Genomic DNA, 27281 nt, shown 5'->3' with positions numbered 1-27281 from the left:
GGGTTTATTTTGAAAGGAAGTTGTGTTTAGATGAACACTCATTTATGGAGAGATACTAGAAAAACATCTTCTCTGAGTCTGGGCAAAAGTTGTAGTGTGGTTTTCAAGTTACTGTGGAGAAAGAAATGCTGCTTACCACATGGCATGCACCTTTCTTCTTCATGGTCAAAGTATTCATCATGAGAGCAGTTGTAACAGCCTGAAGAAAGGGGAAGAGAGGTTTGTTTTACATTTCTCAGAGAAAGGAATTTAATTTACACTATTTATAATTGAATATATTATATATCTGTTTTTAAAAAAAAAGTATCACATTCAACATCATCTATTCAGGTAAGTATTTCCAATGTTATCCTCAGAAAGAGGTTTTGTCTATGTAGGAATTTGTATATTTTCTCCAGCTTTATCCATTTGTTTAATAAAAATATTAATTTTTCTCTCCACATTTTCTTTCCTAAGTAGAGTGCATTCTTTTGATTTGGTGCAAGTCAGAATTTCTCTTCCAGACAGCCTGAGCTTGATATAATGCTAAATTTAGTACATCTACTGAGTTGATTATGTATTTAAAACACTACTAGTAAGGGAAATATCAGCAAAACTTCTTCAAAAATAACATCAATTAGATTATCATTATTGAACTGTGGCATGACTGATAAAAAAAAACAAAAAAACAACAGCACTGAAACAATTATGTTACTGTTTCCTGGTTTACAGTAGTAGAGATTATTACCTTCAATATTGACATATTTGTAGTTTTGATTTGGACAGTTACAAGGCCTGTAGTGCCAGGTACATTTGTCATCGTCGTAGCCATGGGAAAAAGCATCATCGATTCCTTTTCTTTTATGAGAATTGTAATACTCACAATAGACAGCTAAAGAAAGGACAAGCAAGAGAGAAGATTTTTCTTTTTCAAATTAATAACATGATACTTCCAAAGTACTAGAAGGAAGACAAAATCAATTAACAGTTGGAATAAAAAAAGCTTCACTGCAGTGATTAGCTTCTGATGTAAGTATTTTAACTCACAGAAGTCAGATTCTTTTTTGCAAGTACAGTATGATGACATTTCCACAACTTTTCATACACAGTATATTGAAATGTGGAAAAAAATCATCAAAGATGACAACTCTAACGTTGATTTGTAGCATGTTCATCCTCTTTTTCCTTTGTATTTGCTGTTTTGGAACACCTTGATGTCATTTTCCTGTTTTACAGTGTTCCAGCTAACACAGCTGTGTATATTCCCTTGACATCCACACAGAAATTGATTTCACCATAGCTCAAATTAAACATATTTTTTTACAATTTCATGCTTTCTCTGCTGGCAAACTCACAGTGCACTATGCACTATACACTTCTGCTATACAATGATAGCAGAAGAAACAATCTGCTTTCTGTGAGCACATCATTTTCTCATTATTCCATGGTAAAAAGAATTAAAATATTTTGGTAAAGTACAGATTTCAAAACCAGGGTGACTGAAGTTAACTCTTTGCCCATGGACAAAATGCAAACTTTGAGGTAGTTATTACTGTTTCCCATGCTGCCAAATGAATATACTGATAATAAAAATCTCTTAAACCTGTTTAAGGAGAGCTTAGGGAAACTCACGACAGAACTCAGGAGTCCTCCAGTCAATGCAGATGCCTTTTTCCAAGCATGCCATGGCGTAGACTGCGATGGCGTCACACATGCACTGGCAGTCCCCTCCAATGTCACACCCACAGGAGTCTCGGACACAGGCCTCGTAGTAGGGCATCCGATTCACCTGCATGGCAAAAGGAAGGGATTCATTTTCCAAGATTAATTTGTGCCTATCATGCTCTGTGTATATGCATAGCCACTGCAGCATTATCCACATTTCTCACTGGTTTTCACCACCTGAAAATGTATTGATCAGTATCAGGCATCACCAACAGATTGACTAATTCCCAATTCTTAAGTCTCCATTCTTTTTTCACTCTTGTAGTTTTAGCTAATCAGTTAATAGCATACATAGCGTTTGTGTTCACAAAAGGGCTCGTGAAGTGCAAATAAAAAAAAGAAAAAGAAAATTAACGTAAATGTGAGCCATAAGCATTTTATATGTATTTTGCTGAAACATTTTACCAAATAGAGAATCACCTGTTGGAGCGTGAGCATTTGGAAGAATACGGATTATGCTTATAAATAAAAAAAAGAGAAAATAAATTCTTACCTTATTGTGACAGGCAGAAAAAACATGGCTGTTGATGATGGAACATGTCTTCTCTGCCCATGCTTTACGATAAGGGTTCTTGCTACAGGGGTCCACTACAAAGTACACATCCCCACAGAGGGGATTCTCTTTCCAAGAGTTGACGAATTCCAGCTCGTTTGATGCCACATATTTGCTTCGAGTTTCAAAGTCATCCTTCATGTTGCCATTATAGTTACCACACAAACCACAGATGGTTTCCTAGATTCAACGAAAGTACCAATATCAATTCAGTAAGTTACAGTTCTCACCTTTCCTTTTGGTCACTGACTGTTTCCTGTGATTTAGAAGTCAATGTCATCTACAAATACTCTCTCATAACATACTTGTGCATGGGTTTCTCCTCTAAACTGTAAACTCTCACATTTAGAGATCAAATTCAAATGTGCAATTGCATAAATTACAAACACTTAGCCCAAAAATTTCCTGAATGCAGTATAGAAATCCCTTAAAAGTTAGCCTCTTGTGAAGATCTCTGCTGTTTTGGAGATAATGCTAAAAATTAACTGCTGGTAGCAGTTCTGGAAAATCTTTGCCATCACAGAGATTCAAGGCAACCATAATCAAATGTTCAATTTGAATGGAGGGACACTTTAAGGAAATTATTCCGCAATACCTGTGTTTCTCTGGAGATCTTGATGAAGAAGTTCATGTGCTTATTCCAAATAAGAGTCATGTTGTATTTTCCTGGGATAATGATATCAAACATCAGGTGAAGGGCATTCTTTTTCACTTTGTATTTTATACCAGGATTTTCCCCAGAGATAGCGAACGTTTCGTCTCTCAGTATGATTGTCAGATTCTGGAAGAAAATTTATTTGGGAGTTACAACTTACCAAGTTTCAGTATTTTCCTTGCTGAAGTTCAGCTGCTGTGATACTGCAGCAGGAAAACAGTACTTTTTTGATTGAGCAATTCACTGCAGAGTAAACTTTAAAATTTCCTGGCTTCTACATAGACAAGATTCTTGGAGAATGAAACACAACATGAGAATTTTAAAAACCCAAACAAACCAGCTATGGCATTTCCTACTAAAACCAAGGCTCTAGGTTTAGCACATAGATTTTGTAAGTGAAATTTTCTCTTAAGATACAGCTAAAGCTTCCAATAAATGAAGAAAACCTGTTCTTAAAATCTATTCAGCTGGATAATGGCAGAAAGAAGAGCTTACCCCAAGGTAAATGCTGATGGATCTGGAGCACGTAACTCCTGATTTCCCACAGATGACATTCTCAGTAACAATTTTGAAAGAGGAAATGGGTCTATTAACATTGCAGCCATCCTAAAAAAATACCCAAAACAAACCACAAGAAGCACAAAGGCTCAGTAGACTGTGCCTGAAGTCTTCCAACTTAAAACATTAAAGTATAAGAAAACACAGGATGCTTAAAATGTCACGAGTAATTCTGTTTTATGAGGCAATGACCTCTGGTTTGCTGGTCAAACTGATGTAACTTCCCTAAAAGACGTATTTATCTGGTACAGAATACAATGACTATTTAAACAATTTTTTTAAAATATAAAATTGGTCATAATTGCATGAAAATTACGGTATTTTAGAAGTCAAATATTTTCATTCTAAGCATTGAAATAAACATAATATATAGAAACTCAGTAAGTGGTTATAAAGATTCAAAGTGCTGTATCGTTTATTGATGCATCCTAGCATATTTTTATTAGTCTCTTAAACCCAGCTATTTCTTGGTGCTGAGATGCTGCTGCAATAACCAGAAGGAAGCAGGTTACCATAGCCAATATGTATTCACAGTTGCCATCAAACACAAAACGCTGTCCATCAAAGGTGGTGATGTGGCCTTCTCCATACAGATTACAGGTGGAGGAACACCTTGTTTTCTGAACACATTTCCATTTGCCTTTTGTGCAAGTGCTGGGAGTGAGAACAGAAACCACACTCAGATATCAAAGAAATGCCATCTTCACCTGCTTATTTTTATACATATCCACTTTTATCAATAACATGTTCAGATAATTGACTAATGTATACTGAGACCAAGTTATGGTTAATATAAGAATTAGAATTAAAATTTATGGACTGCCTAGAAAATGAATTAATAATAAAGAAGAAACCTTTTTGTACTTTGTATTTTTTGTATTTTTGTACTTTTTTCATTAAAGAAAAAGTATATAAAACCCATTTATTTTTGCTCTTAATGAGATCAGAAATCACTGTAGTATGGGGAGTGTTGTTTTGGTTTTTTTCAATAATAGATTAGTAACTGGAAAGGGAATAAAGTACTTTGAGAATGCTGCTAAAGAGATGGGAATCTTTTTGGGGGTGGTTGCTTTTATCTACAGAAAAGAAAGATAGATTTGCCCTCATCTTTACTTAAGTGGGTTGTTAATAATACTTGTCTTTATATCATTTACAGTCACAGGCCCTACTGATGCCTTTATTCCTGGACATACATAAGGCAGAAATTATCCCTGAAGCTGGTACAATGACTCTTATCCATACACATATTATCAAATGTTAAGCTTCTCTCTCTCGTTAATCCCCGTACTCTGTCATGGTATTTCTTCCTTTCAGCTGTTGCCATTTCCTACTCTCAAGTCAGTTAAACACTTATTTTTATGTGACTGTACATTTCAGTAAAACAGAAGATTTGCAATGAAAAACCCTGTGATTCTTACCAGATCTCACATTCTGTCTGGATTTGTTCACCTCTTCCATAAGCAAGGCCACCATATTCACATGGACACTCCTCAGCTGGCACACACTTGCCATCAAGATTTTCATAGAGGCCATCAGCACAGACACAGCCTGATTCACACTTTGTGGGTATCTGGGAAAGGCCAACAGATTGCAAAACAAAAAGAAAAGATTGTGAGATGCATTTTATCTTGGATGTGAATGGTGTCAAGGGTGAACCTGTGCCAAGTTCTGTTTGAGCTTGATTTTAGTTTTGTGATGTTCCTTGTATTAATATGCTGTCAGTTGAACTAGTTTCATTGAAGCTGTAACTTATACTTGTGGTCTGAGATACTAAACATACCTGAAGACTGAAAAATTTATCTTCCATCACTACCAGTCTTTCAAAAACAGTACAACAGAATATTCTTCATATCAAGGAAGCTTATTACAATTTTTCCAATTAGTCTGTTTCCTTAATATAAGAAAACCCTATTAGGACAGCCCAGATCTTCACCTGGCCCAGGTCTCCTGCATTCTGTGATCAACAGCAGCTAAGAGTTGAGAAAAAATAGAACAGGATGCAGAAACCCCATATTTCCATTGACATGGAGTCACAGCTTATGGAGTACCTGAGCCAGAGATTATAGCCATGTAGTTAATCATCCTTAATGGATTTTTATTCTAATAGAATTTAATTCATTATTTCATGCAATTAATTTCTTTAATCACTTCTTAAATATATGTACAATTTTTCTGTCCACAGCCTGATATTTAACTGCATCATGTAAAATAAAATAATTCCTTTAATTTCACTAGAAGCAATGTAGTCTAGTTTTAAGTAACAACTAGAACATTCTACCTCTCTCAAAAGGATAAACATGTGAGAGCTGTGAAACTCACACATTCAATTCCAGTAGCCAGCATTTGACAGGTAGGGGCACATGCAGCTCCATACTTGTTTTCTAAATTGTCAGAACATGACATGTATTTCTTAGGAGCTTTGCAGTTTTCTAGGAAAAAGGAAGAAAAATTAACATTGAGGAGAAATTAACATAGAAGAGAACAGTGAAGTAGTAATTTTACAAAATAAAGGACACAAAATATTTCTAAGTAAACAATATCAGACTCCTACCTGCAGGATTTTGAAGTTTGCCTGTGCAACTTAGCCTCCCATTAACACAGTAGCTAGGAAGAAAAAAAGATCAATGAAAATCTCTTCTAAGAAAGAAATTTTGATTTTTTGCAAAATTGTTTTATTAAAAATGTTTCTCTCATGTTACAACCTCCTTCCCATCCTTTGAAGTAGAATATGAGTCTTGAATGTGTCTCTTCACTTTTTGTATTATAAAGTAACATCATTTTGGAAAGTGAAGGCCTGTTATCACTAATAGGCAATTGTCACTATGAGGATGGCCTATCAAGTTATTCCAGAAGTTTGTCTGGAATATAGCTAAGTGCTGTTGACAAAATCTCCTAGTAGGAATAATCAGATCTCAGCTATTATTTTTTATTTTTCTCTGTAACATTTCCAAGCTGAAGGTAAGTAAAATGCTTTCTGCTCAGTTAGAATATCTGTAGTTTAGAAAAGGGCAAAAAAGTTGTCTTGAAAAATAAATTTATGCTATTAAAAATAAAGGAGACTGTACTGGTTTGGGCTGGAATGGAGTTAATTTTCTTTTTAGCAGCTCAGTGGTACTGTGTTTTGGATTTGTGACCAAAACGTTGTTGATAACACAATGTTGTTTTAGCTGGTGCTGAGCAGGGTCCCAGCATTCTTTCTCCTCAGGCTGCCCTGCCAGGGAGGAGGCTGAGAAGCAAAGTGCTTTCATTCTGAACAGAAACTAGGAGGGGACACACCCAGGAGAGCTGACCCCACTGACCAAAGAAAGATTCCATACTATACCACATCAAGCTCAGCAATAAAAGCTCAGGTAAAGAAGGAAGAAGGAGGGATGTTCTGAGTTACAGTACTCATCTTCCCAGCAAACCATTATGCATGGCAAATTCATGTTTTCCTGGAAACATCTGAATGGCTGCCTGCTGACAGGAAGTTCTGAATCAATTCCTTACTTAGCTTTGATTGTTCATGATGCTTTGCTTTTAAATAAGCTTCTTGCTTATTATTCATAAAGAAATTTAGTAAACTGTCTATATCTCTACCCATAATGTTTCTTGCTGTTGTCCTGATTCTCCTCCACTGAGTAAGTAGCTGTGTGGTGCTTGTCTGCTTACTGCAGTTGACCCTTGACAGAGACATGACGACCCCCTCTTCTCCATTTTCACTTTGCTCTCCTTTAAACTTGACACACTTACCAGGTGATCCCACCAGTCATTGTTGACTGGTCAGGCAGGATGTACTTTCTGTCCTCTAAGTAGCAAGGACAATGAGATTTATGAACACACTCATTCTTGTGGTTCAGGTACATTCCTTTAGGACACTGGCAGCCTTCAATAGGAATATCATTTGGATGGCATTCCAGGGCTCGGTTGGAGAGTGACAAGCATGTCCTGTCACATGCCTGAGTGTTGTAGCTGAATGTTTGATTGCCAGTGCAAGTAATGGCTATAAAACAAGACAAGAGCGTATGTTAAACTTCATTTACTGATTGTCTTCCTCGTAAAAGATAACGTCCTTTTGCTTATTATGTGCTGCTTATTTTGTGCCAATAGTTTCATTGCTTAATGCTTCCAGCTGCTTCTCTTCCTGTGGACGTGGAGCTCTAGCAAAACATTTTGCAGACCAAGACTTAACAGCAAACTATGCAGCTGTTCAGAAGTTTCAGGCAGGTAAAATACCTTACAGCTTTTTTGTGAATCTTGGAATTTAATAATGCAAAGGAAGCTTAGCAGAAATATCAGTGTATTTTTGAGTAACAGTGAAACCCATGCATGTGTCTGAGTTACAAAATTATAAAATAAAATCTGTAGTCAGTTTTCCCTAGTTCTTTCCCATTTTACAGGATAGCTTTATTTTTCTGGCTATTCTATACCTTAATTATCAAGTCCTGGAAGCATCCACATGCTCACCTTAAAGCATATGAATAATCTTTTTCATATAGTCTTGAAATAACAACCCTGTTGAGACAGACTCTAGAAAGGTATCTAATAGTTGGATATTTGTTACCCAATTGCAGGTCTTCTTTCTGATCACTATTTCCTCATTACTCATCTGATGGCAGACCACTAAGAGCTGGTTCAGGTACTCACTGCAATTGTCCATACTGCTCCTCCAGTTCTCAAGGATTAAACCCATGGAGCTGCATGCTCGTGCATATGATCCCAGTGCAGAACAAATATAAGGAAAGGTCTCCTCATAATTACAGGCTTGGTAGACACATCTCTGAAACCCAACACACAAAGAGTACTTTGTTACTGGGGACCAGACATTTGGAAGTGCTAAACTCTGAAGGTATTTGAAAGACATGTGGATGTGACATTTAGGGACACGGTGCAGTGGTGGACTTGGCATTGTTGTATTTATGGTTGGACTCAATGATCTCAAAAATCTTTCCCAACCAATATGATTCTATGCTGAACTACAGAACTAAGTCACACAAGATACATATTACTGCTTAACTAAATCTCATGGAAAATATCTGAGTAATTGCATTGCTGATGAAATATCTGAGTAATTGCATTGCTGATGTAAATAAAATATACTTAGTACCCTAAAAAATGCCTTTGTTCATTTGCTGCTTCTCATTTTTAATATTCAAAATGTTTTGTGTAGATTGACAAGTACTAAACTCAATTATGCACATGGTAAAATCAACACTTTACACAGTTAAAGTTGTTGTCATGGACAACTGCAGCATGAGCAAAAATATTTTCTGATTCACAGGGATGGGACTGGTGCCTGTGACCAAACAGACTTTCAGTGTGGAGACATAATTTTCAAAACCAGACCTGTTCCTAAGCTTCTCTGCATTGCTGATTCAATGCGTGGGACACCGTATATGAGTCCAATCTGGTTTATATTTGGACTCCCTCTGTACAACATCCATCATAATAACTTCATACCTTGTAGAAAGGAATAGGGTTCACCACAGCATGGCATTTCTCAAACACTGTACCCTTCTTGGTCAGAATGGAGCAATGAGTCTCAGCAGATATTTCTAATGAAAGTAAACAATAAACATTAAAAAGGGAAAGTTAGGGGGGAAAATGGAAAAGGAAATTTTCAAAAATTCGGTGTTTTAGGCGAACTTTTGGCAATGATGCACTGAACAATAGGACAATTCCTAGCTTGTTAGCTTTCAGACTCTATTCTTGTACAAGTAGCTCAGTAGAGCTTTTTTTTCTTTTTCACAATTTATTTTTTTTAAGACCAATAGCAATAGAGAGTTGGGAAGACAAAACCTGGATTTCAGTCTCAGTACTGCTGAGACTGAGCAAACCTAAGACACTTGTGGACATTGCAGTTTCACTAGACAGATCAAACCACTCTCATTCATCATCTCAATCCCAGATCTAAATTTGTGAGGTTCAATCCTCTCAGTCTCTGTTTCTGTGCAGCTCTCTCATTTCCCTGGTATAGGCTTATGGAAGTGTCAGACAAAGCCAGCTGGAGAGATCAGTTACCACAGCATCATGTACTTACTGTTCAGTTGGCTCAAAGCGCAAGGGTCAGTCTCTCTCTCTAAGGCAGGATGGCAATTTCCTGCCCTCCAGGAATCTACAAACAGGGAGGCTGTCCCTTCAGTGATGTCCATGCTAGTCATGAAGTCATCTGTAGTGTCTCCATTGTAATTGCCACACAAACCTGACAACATCAGAAATGCAAGGGACGGTGGAAATTAAAGAATGCGTGCACAGTGGCCCATGTTTCATTCTATGACAGTGAGATAATTGATTCAGCAGTTTTACATAGAGTGTCAATGACTACTCAGGTCAAGTAGCCAGAAAATGTTGATTATGTACATATTCAGTCACTGAGCCTCTGCCTTCTCAAGTTAAGAATGTCAGTTTCTAATCAATGACAAAATCATAGAGAAGTTTTTGTCTTTTTTTCAGAAAAAAGTGGTTTTAAATAATGTAAAAAAGAAAGGCCATGAAAAACTTTTGAAGTTGCATGTTTTCTTATGTATATTAAATGCACAATGACAAAGAATATGCATTTAGGATTTTGTAAAAGCCAAAGCCTGTCTGTAATTCCCCATAATCAGAATGCAAAATACGCTTGTGTGGCTAATGTTGCTGTGCAATAAACATCTCCATCTGGTGATTTCCAGCTCAGAAGCTTTTAGATTCTTAGGCTCATTGTGTTTACAGTGGTCGTGCACTACATTCAAAGAACTTTGTGCTCCAAGATGCAGAGACCACACAGACTTATTTGTTGCTCCTTCGTTGTGTAGTATAGCACATATTGAAAAAGGCACAGATAAAATACAGAACAGCATTGTGTTATGTATGAAAAATGCGACACCTTTAGTTTCTTTGATTAATTTTAAAGTTATTAGTGAAAAATCAATTCAGTTTCCAATGTTTTTTTTTTCTTTGAATCTGGAGAAGAAAATTGATTTCCTAAAAGATGAATACTAATTTATCAAAATTATACTCCCTTCATTTCCTCTTTTGCAAGGGGATTTGTTTACTTACCAAGTGTTCTGCCTTTGAATTGTGATCCAACTTTCACGTAGGCCTGGAACACAGGCGACGTTTGAACTGCAAGTTCCAGCCCAAAGTTTGTATGCATCTGAACGTACATGGAGGACTGCCTGAAAACAGTAATGTCTCCTGAAGGAACAAGCACGTTTAAAAATAGAGATGTTGGTGATACTGCAAGGTAACAATTTTAACACATATATAAATGTTCTAGCACTCTGTCTACAACTCTTCTCCCACACACAACTCTCCACAGAGGAACAGATGCAGCAGGAGACACTTTAACCGTCCTCTAAAAACCCCTGGTATTAGCAATTGAAAGATGGTGAAAGATGCTGTGTTGTGTAAAAACAGACAATTTAATTTGGATATAACTTATATTCCCCCTTTATTTTTTACCTGATCTGTAAGGCAGCCGCTTGAGTTCATCATCATCAGTAAGGAGATCATTCTGAGAAATCACAATTTTGTCCTGTAAGAAGAAGACATGGAACCAGAAGTAACTATCTTTACAGATGGTATTTATATGTTAAGTTAAGCAGCTGTACTCTTGATGATCTGTGTAAAAGAAAAAAATTAATTCAAGCATTTTCTTACACTATAACATGCTGCTTTTATCTTTCACTCTGAAAATACCTTCCTGAGTTGATGCAGCAACTGAGATCTTTACTGTGTATACATGAGCAGAAATATATCTTCAGTATTTATCTTCCATAATTTTTAAGTTGAAGATACCAGCAATGACTTTGAGCACTTATTTTGCTAATCTAGTGATAAAATCCTGGATGGAACCTGTGGAGGGAATACATACCTTTGCAGATTGGTAAATTATAGCACTAAGTGAGGTCTCAGAATGAGAATAACCAGTCTTTTCATACACAGCCATTAGGGTTCCATTGTGTGGCAGGCTGGAACTCTGGAGGGAAATGGAAAAGAGAAGTAAAAAGAGAAGCCATGTCAGTATAACAATGATTTGTAGAATAAATGTGTATCTTATGAAGTCCTCAGTTTGTGTTCCAATAGGAAACCAAATACTGACTAAAATATATCCATCTGATAGTCTGTTGAAATTACCTTCATAAGAACATAAGTGCAAACCCCGTGGAATCGATATGGCCTTGAATCAAACGTGGTAACAAAGGAGCCTCCTTCCAGTGAACACCTTCCAGGGCAGGGCAAATCTTTGCAGTTCCACTGACCCATCACACATTTACTGCAGAAAACAAGAAATTCTGTGCAAGGTTATTCTTTTCTTCATGCTCTAAAAGCTCACCTAATTCCTAGCAATGAAATACATTGTTTTTATCACTTATCTCTTTTTGTTTTCTATGCTTTGATTTTCTTTATATACATATATCACTTGAAGTTGCTCATCTTAATTCAAAGTTGCTAAACTCTTGTATGGATTGTCAGTAAACTTTCCGAAACTGTGAAAGGTGCTGCCCTTTGAAAAATGTTTTTAGGCAAAATTTTCCAATGTTCTGGTAAAGGTACTTTTTATTCTCTCATGAAAGTATCTGTTGCTACTCACCAGGTCCTACAAGCTGCTTTCATTGTCTCACCAGGAGCATATGTTTTCCCATTCAGTGTACATGGACACTGGCTGATGTGAACACATGTCCGATTCTTCGAGATATCATCAAGAACAGTTCCTGCCAAAGAAGATAAACAAAACATTTTTCTCCATCCTCACTTAGCACTACAGTAATTATGGCTTGAGTGCTTTCTGAAATTAGCCTGAGAATGCTATTCTTGCACAGCCAGTGTCCATACTCTGAGATGTAACATGCAGGATATTTTCTCCTAATTAAAATGAAACTGAATATTCACAAGTGACAACAGCTTTTGACTACTTTGTCATATGAAAGCAAAGTCAATTGTCCTATTTTGAAATGCAAATGATAGTAATAATCACAATTTCTGTAATGAATTAATATTGACTAATTTTAAAGGGAATTTACAAAATTCCCATAATGCTGCAGAAATACTCTGAAGCATGCTACCTCTTCCTGGTGTCTGATCAATGTATATTTAAGTAAAGAACTTTAAGCAGATGGCATATCTTTATCCCATCACAAACCATGGTCTTGTGAGGAAAGTGTATTCATAATTCTGTTCTTGTGAAGAGTGACCAACCACCTTGAAGGACCACAATTACTCAAGACTCCAGTTACATTATGTTACCTGAGAAAGAGCAGTTCTAGCAGCACAATGCCCTGAAATGCACAGCTAGTTCATTATTAAGCAGTCCATTCCACTTGACTGGATATGTGCAAAAAACATTTGTGTGATCCATTAAGAATATGATGAAATGATACCTTCTGGACAAAAGCAGCCATAGGTACAGTGACTGGAACAGCTGTACTCTGGGTTGGAACAGGTTTTAATACATGGAGAACCACATTCCTCATAGATTTGGTTTGCAGAACATTTTCCCACAGCTGCAACAAACAGTGGGAGTCTTAAGGTTTTTAAAGTGTAAACAAAGAATATTTCACCTGCTACCTAGCAAGGAAAAGAGCTTCTGATTTCTGACACTAACATTCTTTCATCCTGCCTCAATATTAATTTCTTCATTTGAGTACTCTTTATTCATATATTATCATATATTCACTCTGGCTTTCTTTAATTTTTCTTGCCCAAAAAATTGGAAACATTTTTTCAGAAGCTTGGAGAATGGCAAACAGGCCATACTGCAGCCTAATGAAAAAAAATCAGATTTTCTGTAGTACTTCAAGGTTTTGCTTCCAAGTAGTCATTGTAAATAAGAACATCTGAAAAGGGCTACTGAAAATCATCTTTTAATAAAAGGAGCTATGGCAATTATTAGCAAAAGAGTTCAAAGACTTAGGGGGCTATTTAAAAGTGCTCTCTCTTCACTGGGTAATTTTCCAAGTACAGTAATAAGAAAACTGTTCTTAGAACAAGCAGCCCCCTGTAGGAAGTTTGAGAAGTTAAACAGTTTTCACTTGGTGGATGTTTATCTACTTTATTGTCACTGATCTAGACATAGGAGCTATGTTTGGAGCTTCCTTTTTTGAGGTTTCCCTGCTCTCCCTACAGTTTTATCAAAGAACACTGTTCTCTGAAAAAAAGAATTTGTTTGATTAAAGACAGTAGAGACTTTTTAAAATATTCCAGTTATTATCATTATCCCTCTATTTAAGACACAGAAAAGTTAAGCACAGTCTCTCATGAACAAACCATTTGAACTTACAGCAGAAGTTTTCAGTTCTCCAGTTGAACACCATTTGGTGGGACATGGCACATTGCCTGGAATACTCTGACAGTGTAGAGCAAGCGCAGTTGTTTTGTCCTGGCTCACTGCAGTCCTGTATATCAAGCTGGCAACGAATGACAAACCTATCCTTGGGCACACTGCACGTTGGTGACACCAAATTAAGCAGCTGAGAGCAGATCACAGCCTGAATAAAAAGAGAAAGAATATTGTTCCTGGTGGTGTTTCCTTCATATGAAAACCACAGCGGAATAACACTGCTAGTTATTCCTAGTAATATGCTAGATTTTCTTGTTACTTTGTTTGCTTTTTCCCCCAGAGTTTTATAGTGGATATTTGACTTAAAATGCATGAGAAGTTCACAGATAGAAAGTAATATAAATTAATTGTACAATAGAAAGAACTTGATATATTGAAATAATTCCACTTCACATTATGTTGAAAATTAAGTCACTTTCTGTGCCATCAGCCCCCCTAAAAATGGCTGAGAACATTACACACAGGAAATGCGTTGTCTCATGGCAAACATGAGACAACATGTTCCATGAAAAATATCCCAGATGAGAAGATCACAAAATTCATTCCTCTTGCAGCACACACTTGGTGCATTTCTGGTGCCTGCATGTTTGTGTTGCCTATCATGTGCCTACTGCAGTGTAGGGTCTCAAAGGTTCTCAGGCACACTGATTTTCTTTTCACTTAGAACTGTGATAGCTGTTGATGATGGTTGTCCCTGTTATCAGTGCTGTTATCTGGCAATATGTTGTAGGCATTGTGAGTATCTTCAAATCTGTACAGCTTATACTATCAGGTCTCCAGGTGTTAGATAAAAAGTTCTTAAAGCTTTACTGGTTTCCATGAATTTCCTGTGATAACCTGCCTGGAATCCCAGAAAGTTATGAGCTAAATGCTGGTTGATTTTTATGAGTGATTTAAATCTAGCCTCAAAATCGCCTGTGGCCTTTTATTCAAATGTGGTTTTAATGCAAAGAACTCATTTTCTTTCTCATATCATGCTATACAGATGTTGACTGTACCCATTTTCATGGAAGTAATTTTTATGAAACCACTGCCCCTCTGTTCTTGATTTCTATTTATCTTGCCCCCTGCTAAGAATCATGCTGCAGAGAAGCCAAGAAGATCTTTCTTACATATTTTTTGTGAGGAACAGCAGAAATTGGTATCTCCTCAGACAGGCAGATCTCTGATGGATCATCCATTTTTTGTAATGCAGCAAATTTATATGTATCCAGCAATTTACCTGGAAATTAAAGGGTTATAATTTGTCAGGAAAAAGACGGCATTGATTTGTTTACTTGTTGCTGTGATGTAGCAAAACTCAGATTTTATTCTTTGACTGTTAAATGTCCTACTAGTTAATTTTCCCAATGATAACTGCCTCTTGTGGAAGTCAGGAGAGTGTGATCCTTACCACCTGTTTCTAAAAGATAAGAGTCCTTATCACTTGTGTGAGGAACCCATTGTATTATGCTTATAGAAGATAACAGAGTGTAGCATAATCATATGAGGAATGTTTGTGCCCCATGACACTGCTTTACTCAATTCGGATACACTGCAATGCTATCACAGTATTCAATTTTCACCTTGACACACTTTAACTCATTCTCCTCCTTTCTGAAATGTCCTTGTCTCTTACCATCACGGACAAATTCATTCAATTCATAACCATCATAGTTCCCACACATTCCACATGTTTTCCCCATATATTTTTTTTCGGCCAAAACCTAAAATAAAATAGAACAAAATATTTTAAAGGATCACCCTAAGTATAATTATCTATACAGCAATAACTTTCTCAAACAAATTCAGTGCAAGCACTCAATTAAACGTGATTCTTCTCATTAATTTCAGTGACTTTTTGGAGGAAGAATTTTGTATACAGTGAAGTCTTTTCCCAATAGGCAAGTAGTGATTTTTTAAAATTAGTATTTAATAAAAAGAATAAGATTTGAAGACACAGGGAATTGAGGGGGGATAACATTCTAAGGATCCGGGAAAAAAAAGAAAATAATGCTGAAGCCTTGCTAATATCTCTGTTGACAGAGCACAAATTTCAGGTTTCTTCTCTTAAGGAACTTAAGGTTACAGGAAGACAATCTATTTTCAGAAGAAGGTTATTCAGTTCTCTGTTGTTCTGGAGACTAAAATGATAGTATTGCTACTGGCTACAAACAATGAATTATCATTAAAATCTTAGATCAGACAAATAAAACTGTATTCTTTGTACAGTCAGATTAACCCAACACTAGCATTTTCTCTTATACTTGTGATAATAATGCTGATAAATCTCCCAGACAATTTTCTACATCTCCTTGTTTTAGCCAACTTAATAAATTCAGAATTCAGTGTCTTTTGTGGTAATAATATGAAGGTCACACTGAGAAAATGTATTGGAGATTTTGAAAAGAAAACCTGAGAAGATTCTGAAAAAGGAAAGAGAAAAGAAACTGGTAGAAGCACTCGATATTTGAAACCAAAAGACATCCCAGGGAAGCCCAATAAAAAAGTCGAAACTATGGCATACAGTATTAAGTTCTACACAACTTTAAACATCTCTTAAGGAAAAGACTGCAGCTGCTGGAACACCCTGAGGAAAGATTAAAATATGTGCAAGTATCCACAAATCTCAGCACTGGTGGCTTTAGCTAACTACCAATGCTGCAAGGGAAAGTAATATGCAAAGTTGATTATTTCAAGAGGAATGGATACAACAGGAAAAGAGTAAATATCAAAATAGTAAATACATGGAAAAGCACCCATTAAGTTCAGAGAGTTCTTGCCATTCCAGTAAATCAGTGAGAATTTTCTTCCCTGCTCTATGAGAACATTTTACTAACCATGAGGTAGTCATCATTGTTCCACATGACCACCAGTTCCATCTCCATCAGCTTGGCTACCAGGCGGATGTTGCGTCCATAAGGTGCTATTTGGATTCCATTGCTGGTGTAAGGCAACTGAATGACACTGAAACAAAGTGAGAAGAAAAACCAATCTCATAGCAAGATTATGCAGGTATTAGTTATTTATTTTGGATATGATACATACCCAGTCTGAGTACTTGCAGCAACATGACACAGAATTTTTTTCCTTTTTAACGCTGACATTTCAAAACACATGAAAGTTTCTGTTGATTGAAAATCCACATAAGCAGTTTCATAGCAGGATCACCCAAAAATGGGTTGCAGTGATTCTACTACTGACAATATTTGCACAGGACTTAGTATCTTCACTTGGTTTGGTTTTATTAGAGCACAGTTATTTGTTTCAAGAACCATGAAGCTGATTATAGTGAAACTAATGCTGATTATCCTGAGAAGAGTCTATGGCATTTTAATGTAAGAATTATGACTGAAAATTGACAATATCAGATAAACTCATAAAGAGAATGTTCTAGAGTATGAGTGCTTGATGGGAAGCAATATATAGGGGAGTATAGTTCAGTTAGGTGTGTTAACTTTAGTAATTTGTTAATTCATTTTTGACACAAAGCAGTTGTCAGTGCACCTGCTATATAACTCCCTGCACCTGTTATGTAACTCCCTGCCTTCTCTAAGTACTTCATGCCCCATTCACGGCAGAATCTTACCCAACACTCCTGATAGAAATGCTGCCTTTCTCAACAATGACAACAGAAGGTCCAAGCTCAATAATGATCCTTGCAATTTTTTTGTCCAGCCCGCGACGGAACTGAACATTGAAGTCTGGGCTGGTCTCATCACATACAGTTGCGAAGATGTAGTTGCAAGTCCCACTGAAGTCATACTGGTATTTATCAAAGGTTGAAAAATGCCCTCCTCCCCAGGTAGAACAGGAATCCTTGCTCAAAACTACAAAAGAGAAAGAAACATGGATTTAGCATATTTGATCATTTTAATTAGCATTTCAAATATAAATACTAGGACAAGCTATTAAGCTTCTGCTCAGATTAATTATGTAAACAACATTCTAGCCCTCTGTTTGTTTTTTTTTTAATTCTTGTGTAATCTCAAAATTTTATCTCAAGTCAGGAAGTTAAACAATATTAGGAGTGAGAACAAAATTCTCATTTACTGTAAGCAGAGAATTCCCTAACTTCCTAGATTAGAAAAAGCCCTTTCAAAACTTCTAAGGGTAATATAAAGATTTACCTTCTTATTTCAGTCTGTTAATCTGTTTGCAAAGGTGACAGCTTGCTACTGGACAGAGCCTTAACATTTCAGGCACAGCATTTACCAAGCTATGGCATTACTCTATCATGATTAACTGCACAGTCAATCACCAGATATCCAAAGACAGTCTTCAAAGCCCAGCTTGTAATTCCACACTCTCTCAACTGTGTATTTATGTGACAAATTTCCAGCCATTTTTATAAATATATGGATTGTTTTAATCAGTTTTAATTTTTAAGAAGTAGTCTGGAATGTTCATCTGAATAGACAGATGTTCATATGTGGAAACGAGTCCAAAAAAAAAAGAGATACAACTCCAGCACCTGCTGTTAGATAGTTCTCCACCTATTTACAGCATTTGAACAGTCCCTCTGAAGCTGATAATTTTATTGAAGTACCTAAAATCATGTCCTCAGTTCTGCATTTCCAGACTTAAGATTGTTACTTTCATTTTTTAATTATTTCTGCTTATGGTATCATATGAAGCTCAGGTATCTTAGCATATATCTTAGAGTTACAAAGTATCAGATAAGTTTATCAAAGTCTACATGCAATTTACATTTATTGTTTTAAAGACAAAACATCTCTTTTAACTGTAAAGGAGAGATCAAATAACTGCACAATGCACAAATGGTTTTATCTAGGTCATGCAGAAAATACTGTTTCCCAGTGAGCAGTTACCTGTTGGCAAAAAGTACTCCTCTTCCACACTTCTGTTCTGTCCTGAAGGTCTGACTGGAAAATAGGAATTGTCTGATTGTTATCACTGATCATTCATGCCCAAGTCCAGCTAGTTTAATATACTGTGTCTGAGTGATACTGACCACCAAACCCCAGAGTGTGCCAAGGAATGATTACCCAGGGCTGCACAATGGTCAGAGTGCAAGAGGCACCCCTTTCAATAAACACAGGAGCATGGTCACTGTATTTGTTTTTATTTAAATTTTATCAAAGAAAAATTACAAATGGGAATGTCAATAACTCAAACAAGTTTAAATCCAGATTATGCGTTTGTCTTTTGAGTTCAGCTTTTACTAAATAAAATCTAGGGATTTTCTTTTACTTAGTCTATATCCATGCTCTACTGTTTCTATTGCTGTAAGAACAGACAGCAGACAGAGATCAGTTCCTAAATATTAGAGAATTTTTTGTCAGATTAAAACTCTTTCAGCTATTTTTACTTTACAGATGAACTCCATGTAGCTTCTCTATGCTTATACTGTATGAGAATTCTCCTAATTCAAGCCACTCTAAGTTTCTTCTGTCTAAATAAATGCTTATTATAATAAATTTTCATTTCATATAATTATTTTTCTTCTACACCTCCACATTTACCCCAAATGGGATAAAGAAATTCATTCGGCTACTGGAATGCAACAAGCTTTGGAGTACAGAGAATTGATTTTTAATGGTTTACAGAAGCAAAGCATATTTTACTGTAAAACCTTAAAAATATGAATTACTAGGAAGATTGTAAATAGACTAGGAGAGAAAAAAAATCAGAGTATTAGGACTTGTGTCCTTACTTATTTTGGAAAGGATCTTGTGAAAATTTTGTGTTTTCAGAAGGGCCATAGCCTTCTGTATCCTGTAGCAGAGTAACATCATATCCCATAACATATATCATGTTTGCATGATGACATTTATTACTTCTTGCCATGGACATGGAAAACTAAATGACTATTGAATTAAATTCAAAGTTAGAAGTCAGTGCCTCACATTTCTTCAGAAAAGGACATGTGACAATTGTTGGCTCTGCCTAAGGGTTGATGTAGCTCTGTATTTTATTTCCAGCAGTGACCATTAAAAGCTTGCCCAAGGGAAGACTGCCATCAGATCAGGCATTTATACTTCCACAGATATTCTCTCAGTCTCCAATTATTTTCAGTTCAGGGAATTATGTGAGGCTATTGAGATTTTTCTGCTTACCACTCCCTTGTGCTCTGGCTTCCAAGTCCTTGTCCACCATCATTTTGAACAGAACCAAAATTTCTTTGTAGTAGAAAATTCGACAATAACTACAGTCAAAAATTGCCATTGAATTTTAATTATGAGTTAACAGTTTATGGATACCTGCCTTTCCAGCCATACTTCTGATAGCTAATATTTTAAATATTATGCTAATTTCTTTTGTTTTGGCATTGCAGATTGTTTTACACAAATAAGAGAGTAGTACCTTACTATTTGTATTTTTCATACTCAGACTAGCACAAATTTACAGTAAGTAGGTGGCTGGAGTTAATTTTGCATCCAGATTTGGATTTGGATGGATGCACACAAGTCATTCTTTGGAGTTCAGGGTAAACTGCTGGTAAACTACCCAGAAGTGTGGCAGCAGCTGGCACAGCTGAGCACTGAAGCAGAAATCTGTCCTACTCTGACCCTACTCTGGCTGCTGGATATAAAGATGAGGAAGAAGTATTCCACACTCTGATTCTCCATTTGCATATAAATTTGTTTTAACCTGAAATCTTTAAAATAATTTTCACAGACCTAATCTACATGAAGAATGAGCTTTAGTTAGTTTCCTGAATTTTGCAATATCAAAAGAATCCATATCCTAAATTTTCAGATAGTATTAGGCAGTAATATGTAGGAATGAAAATCAAACATATCACACAAATTACCCCAATAGCATATTTCTAAATGTGGAAGGCTATTAAACTGCTCACAGTTTCTATCCTCAGGCATTAAAACCTCAGCATGGCACACTGAAGCACTTTCCATTTAGTTTAAAACTTACCCCAGTGAGGCAATGCATTTTTTTTTTACAATCTTTTTACATGCAAAGTCTTCTTTAGGAATTTCTAAAATTTAATGCTTCAAAACATATGCTCCTTGAGGCAAAGACTTATTTTTATTATGTGGTTTGTACAGTGCCTTCTGCAATATGGACTTGATACTGAATAGAGTTGTCACTCACACTTCAATGCAAACCTTAAAACCAGGTCAGACACTTACTTTTTTGTAGAGATTCTTTCTGTTTTTGGAGAAGAATGGGGGACCAATAATTTCCTTCAAAAGCTGTGAAAGAAAAAAGACAACACAAGGAAGTTATCCTCTGAGCAAAAGAAGTTGAATATTTGTATATTTATTTATTTTTAAGCATGCTGCAAGCCAAAGCAGGGTCAGCACATACGAACTGTGCTCTGTCACACAAATATGAATGACAATTATAATGGAAAATCACATAATTCCTATTACATAATTACGTAATAGAAAAGAATTCTGTACTGGACAAATGTTTCCAAAATTTGCCAGAAATTCAATGCAATATGAGAGCTGTTACACTTCATACTAAAATCCTATGTTCCTGTTAAAAAAAGCAGGATAAACCTTTACTTATGTTTTTGAGTTATTGTTTCACCATCTGGGTAGAAGTAGTGGAAGGAATAGCCAAAAGTGTGAAAATATGGGGAATAATTGTCCTGTGTGGTCTTCACAAGAGCCGTGGGATCTGGAGCTGAAGACAGGAAATCCCCAGGCGTAGTTGTTGCCTTTGCTGTTCACGTTAAGGCAGAATGATGCAAGCTGTCACCTGCTCCCTTCCACACACCTCTTCACAAAGCCTGGTTTGGTTAGGAGAAGCCAAGGAATGTTGAGCAAATGCTGACTGCAGTGTGGTTCCTTTCCCATGTCAAATGCAGACCTGCTGCATGAGCACAACTGCTCCATGTTCTCACACATACCCAAAGGCTCTTTCACCCAGCATTTTCCTCCAGCACTGCTGAAGTGAGCTCTCAGAGTCAATAGCTGGGTGGTAAAAAACCTAAACAAGATGCAGGAATAAAGATCTGAGGTGCTTCAAAAATGTGCCACTCAAATTTAAATTTTCTCATGTCTGGTATTTCTAAGATAGCAGGAGCAAAGTATCTTGTAGAATTCATGCAATTCTTTATTACCTGTTTAGGATCTTTTGCAATATAGAAAATGTTGTGGCAGAAGGTTTCTTTCATCAAATAAACCAGGCCAAATCCACATAAATATCTATATATACACCACAGCTCTGCAGGGTGCTGTTGCTTCCTTGGATACTGCAGTGAGTGGAAGCCTCCAGGGAGCTCACCAGCTGGAGCAGACTCTCAGCCAATTCCATGCTGTGCTGCTGAAGGTGAGGTAGTATTTGCCATGTGCTACCTCAAGGGCTGCAGGAAAACAGGTGAGGCTCTGCCTTTTATGTAAGGCTAGGTTAAAGCACAAGAGGGAATTTTGGAACTGAGTGTTTCAGCACATCCTTTTGCTTTGGATTTCAGATTCAGACATCTCTAACATTCACAACAGTTTATACCTCAATTCTTCTGTGAAGCAATACTTGCTAAACAAAGATGTTATCTGGATAAATTAATCTAAGTTTTTAAGAGCTAAAATACTATACTGGTAGAATTGCATACAATAAATATTTAGGCATAAGGGAAATAAATCAAGGATATAAATTCAGTGAATTGAGTGCTCCCATCCTAATTGTTCTAATAGCTTAAAATGGCATTTATGTCAGCCACTCCCAAGTTGTCTGACACACTCATCACAAAATCATTCTAATCCTACTCATGCTGCCTTGTTGTCTAGAACCGGTCAGCACTGGCCAATAATTGTTTGAGATTTTGCCAGAGTTTTAGAAAACCTCCACGGTTGGCCTGCAACTCAGTAGGCATTTCTAAAATGCAGCATGCTCCTTTCCAAGTTCCTAGTGAACCGTGCATCACAGCAAGCACACCACAAAAAGGAACGGTCAGTTTGTGGCTTTCAAGCTAACACTCTTCATGCCTAGAGTTGCTGCTGCCTTTTTTGAATGCCTGGATTTTGATACCTGCATTTGTTCAATAATCTAGTATTGGCTTTATAGTTTTCCAATCATTACAGCTTAATCCTAAACTTTAAACACCAATGAATGGGATTTAGAAGTGTATAACTGCTGCCTTCCAAGGATATTAGATTTGCAGGAATTGCATATACACCTAAAACATTACTTCAAGTCAGATCTATCTAGAGAGCTTGATGTAAAGTAAAATATCTAATGGACAAAAATTTTAGATTAGAACAGACAAATCAGTTCACAAAGCTTGTTTGATAGCTTTTCAAACTCAAGCACCTAAGTATGGCAAACAAAATTTAACATGCACTTCAGGTTTTGTATTTAGATTAAATTTGAGCATAATAATCATCCTGGATTATATGGACATGTACAAGGGTTAGATTGAAAATAACTATGGATATGAAATCCACTTTAACTTTTTGCCCAAAGACTAGCTAATAAAACAAATGCAGAGCCATTTGGTACTATCTGCCAATCAGTATCCTGTCAGATCAAACTATGATACTAATTACAGTACAGTAATTATTCTCAGCATATACATTCTTTTTCTCACACTCAACTCTGAAGAGAATAGTTAAATCTTCCTGGCAACACTATCAACAAGAAGCACACAAAATGTACAGATGTAGCAAGGACTATGGCTATGCAGAAGTTGTATTTTGCAAGCATTTAAGATTTTTTTTCATTTAAAAAACTGTCCTAGTGTTAAATGAGATTTCTAAAGTACTGAAATCTTCCTTTCTGACATTTTACTATTACTGCAAGTATTGTTTTCCTTTGAGAAATGACATAAAATACTTATTTTACATTATCTCAACAGAAATACTTATTTTGAATTATCTCAGTAGAACTTTACACAGAGTTTCACTTCTCTTGGATAAAGGAAGGTTTTACTTCCAATTCCCACTCTGCTCCAGCTGGCCAACTTCATTGAGAATGATATCTGTTGAAGTGCAGTTTCTGTGTGGTCAGCCTGTCTAGTTCACAGCAGCAGTACAAACCAGGGAACATGACGTACTATGAAGAAATCAGTAATTTTGTTCCTATACTCTGGTTACTTTGAAACATCCCTATGGGAAAATACAATTTTATGTTGTACTGGCTTCAATCAAAGTATTTCACATCAGATAAAAAAATGAAAACAAAACACTGAAATGAAATCTTTGTACTTCCAACTTGCAGAAATAATTTAAAATCTCTGTTTTGTAAAGAGTTCTGTTTTTCTCTTCTAATTGGAGACAAACAGAAATGTTGAAATGTCAGATGTTCTGGAAAGGACAAGAGCTTTAAAACAAATTATAAAAGACTAAAATTCAACTTAACACTGAGGGTACTGGTAAAGCTGTAGCTCTAATATGAGTTATTAGTTGCACATGTTCATGATGATTTCTCCTCAGTATGAAATTTTTACCTCCCTTTGTCTCTTGCAAACACAGATATGTGAACAACATAAATCAAGGTGACTTCCTAGTTACATACTTCATAAGAAAAAGTATGACTGTACACAAACCTCTCAAAAGGATCCATGCAGTTTTGATTATTGAAATAGCTAAAGAGGTGAAGCTTTGATTTAATCAACGAATCAGCACCTCTTATTACGAAGACTAGAACTAACAGTTTTAATCAGGTTTCAAGTTCCTGCAGATTTTTTTTTAACTCAAGCATGTTTACTGATTTTCTTGTTATCACTTTCCATAAGATTCCACATCAAATGATCAAATATATGTCCTTGCAATCAATATCTATATTTCTACCTAGAGATAGACTGAAGGTACCGAACTTGGATGCAGATCCATAAAGAAGAGAATTAATCCTGGCTTTGACTCATTCTGAGGATACAACACTTGGATCTAGAGTTCAAAACAATGAGCACCCTGCATCTTGTCCTATTTAAGAACATACAAATCAACATCCAAAAATTGCCTGATTTCAAACTTTTCCTTGACAGAATGAAATCTGCTTATTTTCAGAGTCTCCAGTCTTGTGAGGCATTCCAAGGACTGAAATGTTGACACATCCCAAAGGAAAAATCTGCTCTGTAAGAATTTTCTAGATCCTGCTTCTAGGGTTTTTATCTTTAAATTCAACTTAGTCCTTTCTAGAAAAAATTCTGTTTTGGGATGGCCAAGTTTACATATAAAGCTTGTGTCTGTGTAAGTGTCTACAGCAATTTTCTATTTGATTGCAAGTATTTCTATCAATACATCTATTATCTAAAACAGGAAGTCATGTAGATGAAAATCTTGCTTTTGCAGGTAGCAAAACTTGGGGTTAGGACCCACATTCAGGTACGTGACTTGATATTGGTTACAATGGTGCCGATAGAGTGAATGGAGTTACACCTGATTTAGAACAATACAGCTGAGGTTAGGAATTGGCTCTGAGAGTCTACTAAAGGGTTGAGTTGCTTATATTTTAATTATTTTCATGCTACAGTTTAAGCCAGTGATTTAAGAGCAATAAATGTCCCCATGCAATTTGAACTACATGATTCATTAAATGCTGTAAACACAACACAGAAGAAATAAATTTAACTTTGTTTCACCTAAAGCAAGTGAAATATGCTTTCCAGCAGCTTGAAATCTTTTCTTGAAATTCTAATTTTAATAACTGGTAAGTAAAGAGAATATACAGAAGAGATAAAAAAACAAACAAACAAAAACATCTTAAGCCATGCCAAACCATGGCAAAAAGACTTTTTCTCCAAAAATCCACAGGTAATAGGACAGGAGGAATAATGAGTAAGGTGGCTGAGCAGCTACAGAGCCAATGAACTTACCTATGAAATCTTCTTTCAGAAATTACAGATTCATCTGGTATACAGGTGGGTTGGATCAAAAAAGTAAGACAGACCTCTTAGAAAGAGTGAAGGATTGTACTGAATAATATATGGAGGAATACACCAAGAGTGATGTAAAATTTTTAGGCTAGAACCATTTGCCTGTTTTCCAGCATAGGATTTGTTCATAATTCTTCAAAAAATTAATGCCAACACAATGTTTATACTTAATGCTTTTTGCAGTTCACATAACAAAGAAAAATTATTTTATCACTCAACACAGAAGATATACAATATATATCTGCAATGACATCGCTAGGACACCGGATCATGAACATCTGAAAGATGAAGGCGCTTGGCAACTCGGAAATACAACAGCAGTCCATTAAAAATATTTCCCGTAACTAGGGAATGAGTTTTAGGGAAGAATCCAACAAATCAGTGACCAACTTTCTGAAATACTGAAGAATGAATTATTTTATTTCAGCCATGTACTTTTTAATAACCTGTTGTGTTTTAAGATGAAGCAGAAGAGAAGAAAATATGTTAACTGAATTCTGCAGTTTGTGGGAAAGGAGAACAAAACCTGAACCTCATGTGATGTCATACTACAATTTTCCTTCAAGCCACGTACCAAGAGGAGCCCAGGCACCCCGGACTTACCGGCAGAGTGCAGGAAACTGCAGAAGATGAGCAGTACCAGTGTTGGGAGCATGATGCACGCCCTGCCTGGGCAGTGTTCTCAGTGCTCCCCTCTGTTCCAAGCAGGCAGTGCCAATGCTGCCACCTTCTAGGCTGCCCTCTTCAAGCTTGGATGCTTTATATATAGAATTGCAATGCCCTCCCTCATTCCCACAGCTTGCAGAAATTCTAACAGCAGAGTACCCGCCAAACAGGATCTCCTCTTTATCAAGTTCAACACACCTAAAAGCCACTTAGAAAAAGAAGAAAAAAGAAAATGCAAACCTCCTCCAGTTCATTATCATTCTTACAAGGCTTTTATAATGGCTTCTATTTGTAACAGCTCAAACACTTTTACCTGCCTCTACTGAACAAATCTGGTATTATACCCAAAAGCAATAAGACAAATAATACACAAATTATGATCACTAGCTGATAAGGAAAGGAATAATATTGGACTAGCACACAAAGTGGAAAAATGAAACACAGGGGTTTTGGAACTGCTGAAAAGACTGTGTGAATAAAAGATGGTGAGACGTGAATGAACGGAGATACAGATCTCAGATTTTTGTATTAACTCCTCTTTCATTAACTTCCATTCACTCTCCTGGGTGATTGTGTTCATCTCTCCCTCGTGTGACTTTTCAAGCAAACTAATAAATTTTGCCTGGGTAAAGAGGTCTATCCATGGCACAGCTGATTTCCTGATTGCAAGGGAGCTAAGTAAGCCCTTGCCCACCACCTTAGCATTGCCAAGGACAGAGGGTAAACTGTATTCCAAAATGGGGCAGACTATTGCACTGTGGTACTTTGGAACCTTTCACAAGATGATCTCCACCTTCCCACCAACATCACAGGTAACTTCTGTTACACTTGAATCTCTCCATATTAGAGGTGAAATGTTCAATGTACTGGATATGTTCAAAACATCACTGCCACCACTGATTTGACAGTAAAACAAGCACTTGTTTGATCCTGTAATTTTTCATTGGCAAAATATAGCCTCAATATAAGAAAACGTTCCCTATAAAATATAAATTGCATGGGTTATCTCTCCTTATGAATTTCTTCAGCCTTTCCTGTTTTCACCTATGCAACACTGAGGTGA

General features: G+C 36.4%; 1 protein-coding gene across 1 annotated transcript in view; it reads right to left on the bottom strand.

The window, feature by feature from the left end:
• LOC132074845 (mucin-6-like) overlaps window positions 1-26207 on the bottom strand; it is a 43738-nt gene extending 17531 nt beyond the window's left edge. Inside the window, exons 1-27 of the mRNA XM_059474881.1 lie at window positions 26156-26207; window positions 20862-20924; window positions 17339-17579; window positions 16590-16716; window positions 15389-15476; window positions 14883-14992; window positions 13711-13918; window positions 12812-12934; window positions 12025-12145; window positions 11568-11706; window positions 11305-11409; window positions 10893-10965; window positions 10488-10625; window positions 9490-9651; window positions 8910-9004; window positions 8097-8229; window positions 7203-7452; window positions 6022-6074; window positions 5790-5899; window positions 4889-5040; window positions 3983-4124; window positions 3408-3518; window positions 2853-3038; window positions 2198-2437; window positions 1612-1768; window positions 728-871; window positions 137-199 (exon numbers count right to left, since the gene is read on the bottom strand). Of these exons, the coding sequence (XP_059330864.1) occupies window positions 137-199; window positions 728-871; window positions 1612-1768; window positions 2198-2437; window positions 2853-3038; window positions 3408-3518; window positions 3983-4124; window positions 4889-5040; window positions 5790-5899; window positions 6022-6074; window positions 7203-7452; window positions 8097-8229; window positions 8910-9004; window positions 9490-9651; window positions 10488-10625; window positions 10893-10965; window positions 11305-11409; window positions 11568-11706; window positions 12025-12145; window positions 12812-12934; window positions 13711-13918; window positions 14883-14992; window positions 15389-15476; window positions 16590-16716; window positions 17339-17579; window positions 20862-20924; window positions 26156-26207 (3586 nt within the window). The remainder of the gene's footprint in view (window positions 1-136; window positions 200-727; window positions 872-1611; window positions 1769-2197; window positions 2438-2852; window positions 3039-3407; window positions 3519-3982; window positions 4125-4888; window positions 5041-5789; window positions 5900-6021; window positions 6075-7202; window positions 7453-8096; window positions 8230-8909; window positions 9005-9489; window positions 9652-10487; window positions 10626-10892; window positions 10966-11304; window positions 11410-11567; window positions 11707-12024; window positions 12146-12811; window positions 12935-13710; window positions 13919-14882; window positions 14993-15388; window positions 15477-16589; window positions 16717-17338; window positions 17580-20861; window positions 20925-26155) is intronic.
• Between the last annotated feature and the right edge of the window lie 1074 nt (window positions 26208-27281).

The sequence above is a fragment of the Ammospiza nelsoni genome, chromosome 6, assembly GCF_027579445.1.
Source record: "Ammospiza nelsoni isolate bAmmNel1 chromosome 6, bAmmNel1.pri, whole genome shotgun sequence".
Lineage (NCBI taxonomy): Eukaryota > Metazoa > Chordata > Aves > Passeriformes > Passerellidae > Ammospiza > Ammospiza nelsoni.
The sequence above is the reverse complement of the archived record's forward strand: the minus strand, read 5'-3'. Positions and strand labels throughout refer to the sequence as shown.